At 46.6% G+C, this 12,583-nt stretch overlaps 1 protein-coding gene across 7 annotated transcripts in view; it reads right to left on the bottom strand.

Moving 5' to 3' along the window:
* The window catches only part of TNFAIP8 (TNF alpha induced protein 8), a 122,755-nt gene that overhangs the window by 55,616 nt on the left and 54,556 nt on the right, over positions 1-12,583 (bottom strand). For 3 of the 7 annotated variants that reach the window (XR_014262027.1, XR_014262028.1, XR_014262029.1), the window contains exon 1: positions 5,351-6,443. The exons of 1 other annotated variant lie outside the window; for it this stretch is intronic. Coding sequence is in view for 1 of the 6 variants with exons in the window: in XM_082456272.1 (XP_082312398.1) it covers positions 5,351-5,363 (13 nt within the window). In the remaining 5 variants the exon portion in view is untranslated. 3 more of the 7 variants (XM_082456274.1, XM_082456275.1, XM_082456272.1) reach the window with 3 other exon arrangements.

Below are 12,583 nucleotides of genomic sequence, written 5' to 3' on the forward strand. Positions count from 1 at the left end.
TTTCCACACAGTCATAGTAATCCCATCCCCCTCGCCCTAGAGTGACTGGTTTAGGCAACCCAAGCCTAAGCCAATCAACACAGCACATTCTTTACTCAATAAACTGGCTTAAGATTGGGCACATGGCCCAATCTGGGTCAATGAGACATCAGAAATGTGCTGGGGGCTTCTGGCAAAGGTCACTCACTCCTCTGATAGAATTACCAAAAGCCAGTTCTCTCTCCTCTGGACACTGTATTGTGGGTATGAAGTTAGAATTGCTGCAGACATTTAACCAGCATGAAAGAAGCCAGCTGAGGAAGAAACTTAACCACAGAAGGCAGACTGGAAAAAAAGTGGGTCCTTGACATCACTGCACTGCTAAATCAAATCTCATTCTACTTATGCAACTAATAAAAAATCCACATTTGTATGAGCCAGTCCAAACTAGGGTTCCTTTCTTGCACAAGAAGAGCCATAACTGATACAACATCGCGGGCCGCAAATGAGGAACGTGCTTGAGAACTTCTCACCTTGCTGCCAGCCTTACCACGTGCCCGGCCCCTAGGACAGTGGGTAACGGAGGCTGAGGATGCACCGCTGACCAAACCGTTCTCTCCCATTTCCTCAAGCTTGCTGCCTGACAAAGGCCAGAGTGCAGCCTGCATGCCCCCTCCTGCAGGGCTAAGTCCTGTCTACCTGATGGCAGTGGTAGCTGACAGCAGAAACCTGGGGGGTGGGGGGCGGCGGGGAGGAGATGCTGAGATACCTCAGTGGCACACACAGGGAGGGATGCATGAGAGGTAGGACCTGGGTCCCTGGGCATCCTCCTCCACTCCTCCTCCCAGCATGGCCCTGCCCCACTATCCCTGATGGGACATCTTGATGGGCCTTGTGTGAGGACATCCCTGCCCCAGCGGGGTGGCTGCTTTCCTCACAGGGGTGAAAGAGCAAGACTTGGAAGGCAGGCAGGACAAGGAGCTGGGAAGGTGTGTGTATAAAAGCTCCAGATCCCAATCTAGGGTCAGGTCAGGCCTACTTTGGAATTTCTCCCAGGAGCTAAGGGTATGGTGAGAAGCTCAGGGACACATTCCCTGAAGGCTAAGAAGTTGTTAAATAGCAGAGAAGGGGCAGATCAACAATGGAAAACACTGGCCTAATAAGGTCAGGCCAGATATTTGCCTTCGGATGTGCTCAAAGTCCATTTGGCGCTGCTTGTTACAAACACACACAGCACACAGCTAAAACACTTAGCTTTCCACTGCAGCCTTACAGCTGAAACACTAAATTCCACTGCAGCCTTACAGCTGAAACACTAAATTCCAACAGAAGAACTTTCTGGAAACTGGAGAAATCAGCTAAGTTTTTAATTAGGTTGTCTTTCGAGGCACCTTTGACGCAGCGCTCTCATTCTCTGTCACCCACGTGCAGCAAATACTTGTTCATAAGCCAGAAATGTAGAAATGGTTCTTGTCAAGTTTTCTTAAGGCCCACTTACTGCTCCTAGCAACCTCCACAAAAATACCTGCATTTCTGCATTTGCTTTGCTGTCCTGAGTTTTGATAATGGAATCTCCTCCAGCAAGCACTCCTTCTCAGGTTCTCACCAAAGCCATCTCCACCAGGAGCATTACTTTCCCCAGGACCAGGAATCAAAGGACCACAGGGGTCCGTGCCCTCTGGCTCCAGGGGGAGACAAAGACTTTAACCACCGAAAGGATTCCGAAGAATGCAACGCTAATGGCAGTGGGGTTTCAGAGCTCATTTAAAGACAACGTACACAAATGAACACATGAAATTACCTTGTTTGGCAAAAAACACACAAACAAACAAAAAAACCCAAAGAGAGAGAGAGGGGGAGAAAGTACTATGCAAACAAATATAAATGCAAAATAAGATGATGATATAAATCTCACATTACCTATAATGGGAGCTTTGCTTTAGGGGGAAAGGAAAAGAAAGAAGGGGCAAGAGATAGGGATGAGTTAGTTCTCTCCACAAGATGGGACAGCCTTATGCAAAGACCTCATGTTGCTTTGTGCACAAGATACAGGCCACGGTGATTAAAGGACAGGAGGTGATGCAGACGACAGCACAAAGCCATTCTCCTCTAGACTTAGCACTAGTCTGACCTTCATCAGAAAGTGAGATTAGAGGGTTTGGCCTGTGTCCAGAGGACATCTGTCATGAGATCTAAAGGAGATAGACGGAAAAAAAAAAAAAAAAAAAAAAGCGCTTGAATTGGCTCAGAGTAAAGCAAGAATGTTGGGCAAAATTTGTCCAAGCCAAACTGTATTTTATGGTAACCATTCGCTCTCTCCTCAGCTGGTAATTCTGTTTCAAATTCATTTTAAGTAACATGTAATACGCCATCTTATTAACTTTTATGGAGATGTGTGATACTGAGAACTGAGATCAAACATTTGGGACTATAGGAATTGGATGTTAAGCATATCCAATTAACTTAGAAATGAACGTAGGGAGGCTTTACAAGATTGTAGATTCTTGCGTGTAACCACTGGGAAAATCCAAGGATTTGTCTCTATACGCAAACAAAGGAAGGCATTTGGGGCAGACGACTCCTCTGAGTTAAGAGGTCTGATCCTTTCTTGTGTTTGCTGTGGGGCCTCCATAGGTAGGTAGTTCACGCTGGGGGAACAACCGAACAGCTGCTGGAGGAGCCCCCAGCACCTGGCTTCCTCTTAAACCACTGCACGTGGAAGTCTGGGCCTGTGTTTGGTTGTGCACCCCGCCTGGGCAGGCAGTGGGCCGTTAGGAGGCAGGTTTCCATCCCGGCTCTGGCACTATCATGCTGAATAACCATGGACACCTGATTTGATTTCTCTGTCCTAAATTTCATCTGTAAAATGAGACTATTAGACTAAATCAAACAGCTTCTCATCTCATGCCTAGCGAAAGTCAAATTCATCATAATTGTCCACAACGTGCCACCTTATCTGGCCCCTCACCATCTCTCTGGTTCATCCCCTGTCCTCTTTCTTATCAGCACTAGGGCTGTTTCTGGAATACCGTGCCCACTCCCACCTCAGGACCTTTGCATCTGCTTTCCTTCTGCCTGGAATGTTCTTCCCCAGGTTATTCACAGGTGTGGCTCCCTCACATATTTCAGGTGAGTCTAATATCACATTCTCTGTGAGGACACACAATTGCAAATCCTACACACACACACACCCCGCCCCCATCTTTATCCTCCTATTCAGCTTAAAAACATTTTTTTTCCTCCTTAGCACTTAATAGTATCCCACCTACTATATATTTTACTTATTTATTTTATTGTCTATATCCCCTAGTGGAATGTCTACTCTCCAAGGGCAGGGATTTCTCTCTGTTTTGTTCACTGGTGTATCCCTGGTACCTGGAAGAGTCCCTGATACAGAAGAGGAATTCATTAAGTTTTGCTGAATGGATGCATGCACGGGTGGGTGGAAGGGAGGGCAGGAGGAGTACAGCTCTCTACCATGACTTCCAGCTCTGAGGGCTGTGGGCTGTGGTGTCCATGTCCTCTGCCACCACTGTACAGGTTGGACTCCATAACCACACGAAACAACAAGCCAACCCAGAGACGTACGTGGTGGGCTTTCACTCTGCTGCAGACCCTCTCGAGTGCTGCTTCCTGCACGTTCCATGCTCGGAGCTGCTGAAGGGCCACATACATCCTACACTCTCAGCAAGACCACGGCCTCCAAACATTGTCTATGGGAGATTCTTTATATTGGTGCTCAGCTCCATTTTCTAGAGTCAAAATTAATACTTTTGGGGGGAAGCACAGTTACATCCATCGCCTTTCTCAAACTCTGCATCTAAAATCCCCAGGGGAAAGAGAAGTAAGCTTCTCTGTTGCCAAGATGACCACACTATTAATTTAACCTGCAATGAGAAGAGGTGGTGATGTCCCCACGTGCATTTCAGCCAGTTCCACTAGATGGCGACATGGTCTGGGTGTGCTGGTCTCCACGGCTGACGTTTACCAGCCACACAGAATAGAGGAGCTCCCACACACCCCTCCTGTTCTCTGATATACTTATCTCCTTGCCTCCTCTTCACTTTTAGCCTGGCTATTTTCAACCAATAATTTACGTTTGCTCCTAAATGGTTCATGCTTACTCACGAATGCATTTAATGTAATCACTCCAGCCTTGGAAGTTTTATGTCCGCTTCTTTCTGCCAAAGTACATTGCTTACCCTAACCCCCGCTGTAGAACTCTACCCAAAATTCACTTCTCCCACAAAACCTGCCCAAGCAAACCTGGCTCTGATTCCAACTGTATATATGCCATGATATACAGTCACAGACACATAACCAGTTTTATATATTGGATAGAATGTGTCTATATACATATATAAAGAAAGCTGACAGACAATCACACACACAGCTCTGGGCATCTGGTAGGCAAATGTACATTTCATATAAATGATGTCCAGGTGACCACGTTCCACATAACAGAAGTAGTCACGGCTCTACGAAATAGCATCGGCTGCCAGAGGTTCAATTCATGGGCCAAGAAACGAGATATATTAACACTCATCTATGTCTTCCAATTTCTAGTTCCTTCCTAGTATTCAATTTAAGGTCCAGAAAGTCTTTTGAGCAGAAAAATTTTAGATAAACCTCAACAAATATTATGTATAGACTTGAACAAGAGTGTGTAAATACCAATATAACTTTAAGGGCTATTTTAAAAGGCTCTCTTTATTTCAATCCTTGAAAACGTTTCCAATTTATCTTAAAATTAAGTTTACTTACAGAAGCGTTAAGTAAGGCTGAAAACAAGCCTAAGGTATATTTTTAAAGTACAAAAGGCTTTACGTGTGGGGTTAAATCCCTTATTGGCTGTTAGAGGAAATGGTAGCAGTGATATTCTGACAAACCCCTGCATAATGCGAGAACAGAAATAAACACCCTTGTGTTTGCAGTTCTCCTCAAGGTGTTACCGCCACTACCAGACCACTGGGATCCAGAGACATCTGAGAGTTAGTAAACACATATAAATTGTCAAAAGGAGAAACTTTATGTGAAAAAGTTCTCGATCGGTTCAGAGCCCCATTTCTGAAACATTTCAATCCTTCATTTGTGTACAAATGAAACTGTCTACATGCAAACTTCAGATGCCATTTTTTCCACCCACAGTACTCAAACGTTTGTCTGTCAGCTTAATATCGGTTCTCCACACCCAGAGTCATAGCAAAAAACAAAAAACAAAACGAAACAGTGAACACAACCACTTTAAAGCCATGACCAAAGATTATTTCCCTGTAGACAGCAACACCACGGTGTTTAGTCATCTGAACATTCTGCCAGATTCTGACAAAGATGTTACCTCGAAGTTAGTCTGAGGGTACAGTTAACTCACCTAGTTTCAGCATATTCCCCCGTATCAATCAGAAGGACAGCTTCACAGAGTCTCGGTAAAGTCACACAGACCAGAGAAACATACACAGCCACACTGTTGATGTGTATTCTCTGGCATCCGTATCGCCTTCAGGGACAGTCAGTCCTCCCCGAGAATAATTCAACAGAATTGATACCGTCCTTTCGAAAAATCAACCATAAGTTTACCAAACCAATGCACAGAAGACAGTGGTCAACAACAGTCGCTTTAAAAGTTGTTTTGCTTGTTATTCTGGGACCTGGGTTTCATCACCTGTAGTGGAATGCGTTATGCAGCCTTTAATTGTGACTCCAGAGAGGTCTCCGCATCCACACTGGGACGGACTGGTCGCTGCCTGCACTTGCTACCCGTAAACCGCAACTACACAGAGACACAGGGATCACCTGTGATAGGTGAACGGGCGATAGTTTCAAAATCAAGCAGAAACAGGAAGTCTAACGTTTCAACATGCTAGGAAAGAGGAGCAGTTACTTGAAAAAAAAAAAAAGGGAGTAGCCCTAATCATAGATGCCTAGAAAAAAGAAAATTAAAAAAAAACCTCATTCCTACCTGGCCAGTATAAACATGAATGTCTATTAATAGTAAGTATTGCTTAAAGGTGTTCTGGTTCTCAGGAAAACTAGAGAATAGAGTTTGGACAACATTGCTGCTTAAAATCATTAGTCATTTGTTTTTGAAGAGAAGAGAAGGTCTTCATAAAGAATGTATGTATGACTGCATCCACGCACACGCAATACACACATGTACATACATAGAGATATATGCACATGTACACTCTAACAGTCTCTTTAGAAGCTTATTTATTTACCTGGGCATTTGACAGTCATCATCACCCACAAATCCTTCCCTTATCCATCCCCACCAGGCAAGGTTCGGCCAGTCCCACAAGGCCCACTTCAAGGGCAACCCCTCTATAAATCCTTTTCCTGAGGATCCCAAACAGGTATTACCATCTCAGCCACTTCCTTTAACCACCACGGCACCTCGATCGAGCCTCCTCGGTAACACTTTCTGGGTACCTCTAACAGTTGTCCTTCTATTATCTTTGGTGGCAAATCTATCTTACCTTCAACTGTGTGGTAAGTTTGTTGATTTTATTTTTTATCTTCTGCAGCAGTAACACTCTGCCTCGAGCCTACTAGGTACTCAGCAAAAAAAGATCCCAAGTGGAATGCAATGGACAAATGCTCTGGAGTCTGCTGGGTCAGGTTCAAATTCCTGCCACACCACTTCCTGGTTTTGTAGACTTGCAAGTTACTTCACTTCTCTGAACAATTTTGTTCTCTGTCAAATGAGAATAACATCATCTGCCTCGTAGAATTGCTATCAAGATGTAAAGAGAACCATGTGAAGCAAATAACATATTGCCCGATTCACAGCAAATGCTCAAATAGCAATAAGCATTATTGTTGACCTGAAATAAAATGAAATGCCTATAGGGAATTCCCTGGCGGTCCAGTGGTTAGGACTGGGCACTTTCACTGTCGTGGCCTGGATTCAATCCCTGGTCGGGGAACTAAGATCCCGCAAGCTACCCAGCAAAAAAAAAAAAAAAAAATCAAATGCCTACTACTAAATCAGGGAGGAGGCTGAAAGAAATACCAAATCAACACCAACTGACAAACACATTACACTTTTCTCATTTCCTTCAGCCAGCGTTATCATGTGACTAACTCACAGAGGTTTGAAGTTTATACCTTAGAAACCACCCTTTTGTGTTCCTTTGTGTTACCTCCCCAAATCCTGACTGGCCCCTTGATGCTATGACAACTTCATCGGGGACTAAGGGTCAAAGAAGATGCCAAGAGAAAACTCCTCCTGGCAGCGAAGGACTCCAAATCAGAAAGACCTCCCAAACCCCGGTACACTGGCAATTCCAAGGGTAAGTTACAAAATGTAAAGAGCAGAAATGCTTTATCTAAACAGAGGAAGCAGGGTCTCACATTTCTTTAAAATGTGGCCTCGGGGGTAGCTGCATGGCTGGGTGGTTACCAGGAGCCACTCTGTCCACTGCTGTGAACAGAGCAGCACAGTGAGGCTGCAGGAAGGGAAGGCAGGAGGGAGAGGTGCACGGCATCACAGAACACAACTGCCAACATGGCAGCACAGCCCTCGCACATGCTCCAGACACAGTCATGGAAGTCCTGCCTGGGAGAGGCAAGGGCAGAGAAGGCTGCAAGCATTAGAGTCTCATGTATCCGTTGGGCACCTCCGTACCCGAGAGAGCCAATTCTTGATTTTGGAGAGAGCGCTCCAACAACGGGAGAATAAACAGCAACAAATCTAGGGAATCCCCTGGCAGTTCAGTGGTTAGGACTTGGCACTTTCACTGCTGGGCCCCGGGTTCGATCCCTGGCCGGGGAACTAAGATTCTGCAAGCCACGCGGTGCGGCCAAAGAAAAGCAACACATCTGGATGGGCTACAGATCAGGCAGGAGGTCATGTCCTTAAGACGTCCCTCCTTCCTCTCTTACTTGAGACCAGAATGCCGAGGTCTTACGTATTCAGAGCTATTCAAAGTTTGCCGTTTAAAGCGGTCCCAGCAGTTGTAATTTTAAATTCTGCCCATCCTCCATTTGGGAAGAAAGAAGAATCATAGACAGAGGCTAAAGATCGGGGAGATTGTGGAGCACTCAAAACTCACAGAATAGCCTTATCTGACAACGTATCTAACTCGCTTCAGTTGCCTTTGGAGATACGAACACAGCTCTCCTATGCTTCCCTAGGACTTGCAATTAGGACGTTCCTGACAGAGTTAAGGATCAACAGTTGTGACAGTTGCCCAGTGCAGAAGCATCATCCGTGCCCTGAGACAGGGAGATGGGAGGCAACCGGAACTTCTATCCCTAGAAACCCTGCGTGATGGCCTAGCGGCCGAGGACTCCGTCCGGATCCAGCCTTACAAAGGTGATTGGTGCGCAGGAGTACGCATGGCTCTCTCTCTTTCTCGCGAGCTCAGCTCTGCAGCTGAAGCAAGGTACCGCTCAGCACCCCAACGCCCCCGGGAGTGCAACTGGCATTCCTGGTGATAGAGGCACTCCGGAGCTTGGCAGCGACACTAAATAAGCCGTCGTTAGGGAAGTCTGAGTGCGTCTTATGTGGTATTTCTTCTCCAGCTATCTGCAAGCAAGCACGTGACGGTGGCTTTTAGAAAACCAGATCCTGCTCCTGAGTGTACATGCTCTCCACATTATCTAGGCATCTCAGAGCAAGGCACTATCACTTCAATCCACTGTCTCCCCACCCTGGGAAGGTGGGTGGCAAGCGCAATTTCAAAGAGGTGAAGCAGCATATTCAACAGGGCCCTGCAAGGTGGGGCAGGGCTGAGAAGAGAAGCCATGAGACCTAAGCCATGAGGCCCAGGGTGATCTCCAGAACACATGCTCTCTCTCTGGCCTAGTTTCACTGACTGCTTATTACACACCCCAGGAAAAACATTTCCTCTATGGCCACCCACATCCTCATGGCTGCATGAAAATTTGCATTTCACTTGTTTATTTCAACAGATTCTATAGTCTCTGGGTCAGAACTGGAAATGTCTGCAAAACACCTTGATCTTTATGCTTTGGCATCCCATATGCTCCCTAGCCCCTAGTGCAGGATCTAGTGACTGCCAAGAGTAGTGTTGTTTTCTTTCCATTCGACCCTCCCCTTTCCCCATCAGTCCTATCTGGACCCTCCTTTTTGGCCTTCTCCCAGCCACCTCAACCCTCTCAATGGCCTCCCTAAAACCAGAGAACTGAGCAGGGTCTCCTCCTTGATTCAACTTGCTTCCTTTGCCCATCTGCTCTTCTTCAAGGAGGAAGGAGTCATTGGCAAGGGAGGAAGGCACGCTAAAGGGGAATTACTCCAGGGGACTCAGTGCCTGAGACTGGTAAGGTGCTCCAGAAGCGTTTTCTGGATGTTATCACAGAGACAGTGGCTGGTCAGACTCACCCTCTCTCACTCAAAAGGGCTTGTGCGAGCATAGAAGCGCATAGTTCATGCCTGGACCAGGGTCGGGAAATCCCACTAGATGCCGAGCAGCGTGCATGATTTCCCTACATTCGCTCAGCCCTCACCGAAACCCTGGGAGGTGGGCACCATTATCCCCGGGGTTACAGGCGAGGAAACCAAGCTCCATAAATTTAACGTACCTGCTCGGTGCAATGCCAAGATAGGAACATAAGGATCTCATTCCAAATCTGTTGGCTTTTTTCTCTTCATATCATATCACGAAAGTGTCCTTGGTTCACCAGACAGAAAGCACAAATAGGGGACTGTGTGGAAAATAAACAGAACACCTGGACACCCACCTTTCAAGGTTGGGCAGAGCAGTGAGTTCAACAGTGGGAACTGGAGCTGCTGGGGGCCAGCCCTGGCCTCAGAGACAGGGCGGGGGTGGAGATTTCTCAAGTCCATCCTCACACTGACTGCACTTTGCAGCCTCCTCCTAGATGGGCTACATAAAAAATAAGTGTGGGAAGGCAGACTTTTCTATCACATAGTACGTGTTTGTAGGTTTTAAGGATAAATTTTCTAAAATGTTACTCAGAAGCAAGTAAACAGGGCTTCCCTGGTGGTGCAGTGGTTGAAAATCAGCCTGCCAATGCAGGGGACACGGGTTCGAGCCCTGGTCTGGGAAGAACCCACATGCCGTGGAGCAACTGGGCCCGTGAGCCACAACTACTGAGCCTGCGCGTCTGGAGCCTGTGCTCCGCAACAAGAGAGGCCACGACAGTGAAAGGCCCATGCACCGCAATGAAGAGTGGCCCCCGCTTGCCGCAACTAGAGAAAGCCCTCGCGCAGAAACGAAGACCCAACACAGCCAAAAATAAATAAATAAATAAATAAAATAAATTTATAAAAAAAAAAAAAGAAGCGAGTAAACAAACAAATGAATAAATAAATAAATAACCGCTTGGCTGGTTAGCAGTGCAGTGGTGGTGAGAGCCAGATCTTAAGACTCTAGAAGGAGCATTTATGTCTGTCTTCCTATGATGCAGGCTCCAATCTCTCTTCACACTCGCACCACCAATGAAAACACTAAATCAGCCTTTACAAAGCACAGAAACACCGAGTGCCTGTTGCAGTAAATATGCTGGCACTTGAATGTGGTTTATTTTCTGCTGAGCTGAATATAAACAGAGTCCTGACATTTTATAGCATTCTTCCACTGCAAACCTTCATGTGAAACTGAACACGATCCTTTGTAATAAAATACTAAACTAATTAAACTCTAAATTTGCCAAGAAAAACTCTCCAATGGTAGAGTTAATTTCTCTATAAATTTCTAGAATTTCTAGTTAATACACAACATATGATACTTCCCAAGCTGAATTCCTCATCCTCCTTCCATGGCCAAACCTGATCATTTCCTTCTCTCTTTTAACCTCTGTGGATCCCATCATCACCCTGTCAGCCAGTCATCACTGATTCCTCTCTTGGTTTGGATGGTCTCTCATTCACCAAGTTCTGCTGTCTTTCCATCTGTGCTTCCACCATTCTCATTTGGATTCTGTTAAACTCTTTGCTTTCAAGGTGGCAGAAGGTTATTTTCTTGAAACGACAACTTTCCAGAGAAGGCCATCAAAGCAGTTCTACTCTCCATTCTCCTTTAGAGGACAGAGAGCTTTTTCATTTTGTAGTTTTACCCATGTGGCTATTTGGAAAGCTAAATTTAAAAAAAACAACAAGAACAACTTTCAGAAATGTTTCAATTTAGAGAGCCATTAGAAATTACAGCATGTCTTGAGTAAAGTTTCTCCTTGATTTTTGCCCCCAGGAAACACACACACCAGTTTTGACCATTTGCGGGGGAAGGATGATTGTGTCCCCCAGTTCTGGGCCTCATCCCATTTGTACTCAGAGGCCCCCTGCTCAGGCACCCACCATCAGCACTTGTCTTCCACCCCATCCTCCTCCATCTAACAGCTGAACAAACTTACCCAACGACAAGCTGACATCAAACAAGCTTCTTCCATGTGGTGACTGAGGAGCAGACACTGCCAGAAAACCACCTCTCACCTCCTGGAGAGATGTCGGAGCCCCGTTTTCCCTTCCCACTAAGCAGTCCTCTCTTACAGATGAGGAGGGGCCACTGGAACCCAGAGTTTCCTATCCTGTCGAACATTTCTGTCTCCCCTCCTCTATCCTCTCATCATCCAAAGTCCTTCAGGACAACGGAGAGCACATGGGCTAGTTTAATCTGGAAAATGCTCACTAATACAGCAAAAGGAGGGCTTCCCTGATGGCGCAGGGATTAAGAATCCGCCTGCCAATGCAGGGGACACGGGTTCGAGCCCTGGTCTGGGAAGATCCCACATGCCGCGGAGCAACTAAGCCCGTGTGCCACAACTACTGAGCCTGAGCTCTAGAGCTCACGAGCCACAACTACTGAGCCCATGTGCCACAACTACTGAAGCCCGCGCGTCTAGAGCCCGTGCTCCGCAACAAGAGAAGCCACTGCAACAAGAAGCCCGTGCACCACAACCAAGAGTAGCCCCCACTCACCGCAACTAGAGAAAGCCCGCGCGCATCAACGAAGACCCAACGCAGCCAATAAATAAATAAATAAATAAATAAATTTATATGTAAAAAAAAATACAGCAAAAGGATGGGTTGAAACTAAATTCATACGCCTCCTTACCCCCAAAGAGCTTCTCTTCTGGGCTCCGTATCTCATCTTCCCATCAGCCGTTCAGACTTGAAACCTCAGGGTCATCGTGGACCTCGCTCTCCCCCTGCCAGCCACCAAGTTCTCACATTTCCCCACCCTTGCAGTGCCCCTCTGCCTCGCCCTCGTTCCAGCCCCAATGCCCTATCCTATCTCAGGCCTCATCCGCTGGCCTCAACTTCCTGCTCCTTTCACTCACTTGCCTTCATGGCACATCTTCTCAAAGCACAGCTCTAGCACAAAAACGTCACTATCTGTGCCCAGAATTGAGTTGAAAAAGGGCTTCCCCATCCTCACTTTACGACATCACTCTCCGATGCGGAATGTGCAGTGCTTCCCAGCTGCTCATGGACCAGAGTCCACTCTGTCAGCACAGGATTTAAGGCGGTCCCCAGTCCTGCCCCCATCAGGCTTAGCACTGTTCTACTTCCGGGCCCCTGCTCACCCGCTTTCCTTGGCCTCTGGGGTCCTTTCCACCATCATCAGCTACAAAACACTGCCAGCCTCCCAAGGTTCAGCTCACAGAAGGCCTGTCATGA

This window comes from Balaenoptera physalus (assembly GCF_965194825.1).
Source record: "Balaenoptera physalus genome assembly, chromosome: 3".
Lineage (NCBI taxonomy): Eukaryota > Metazoa > Chordata > Mammalia > Artiodactyla > Balaenopteridae > Balaenoptera > Balaenoptera physalus.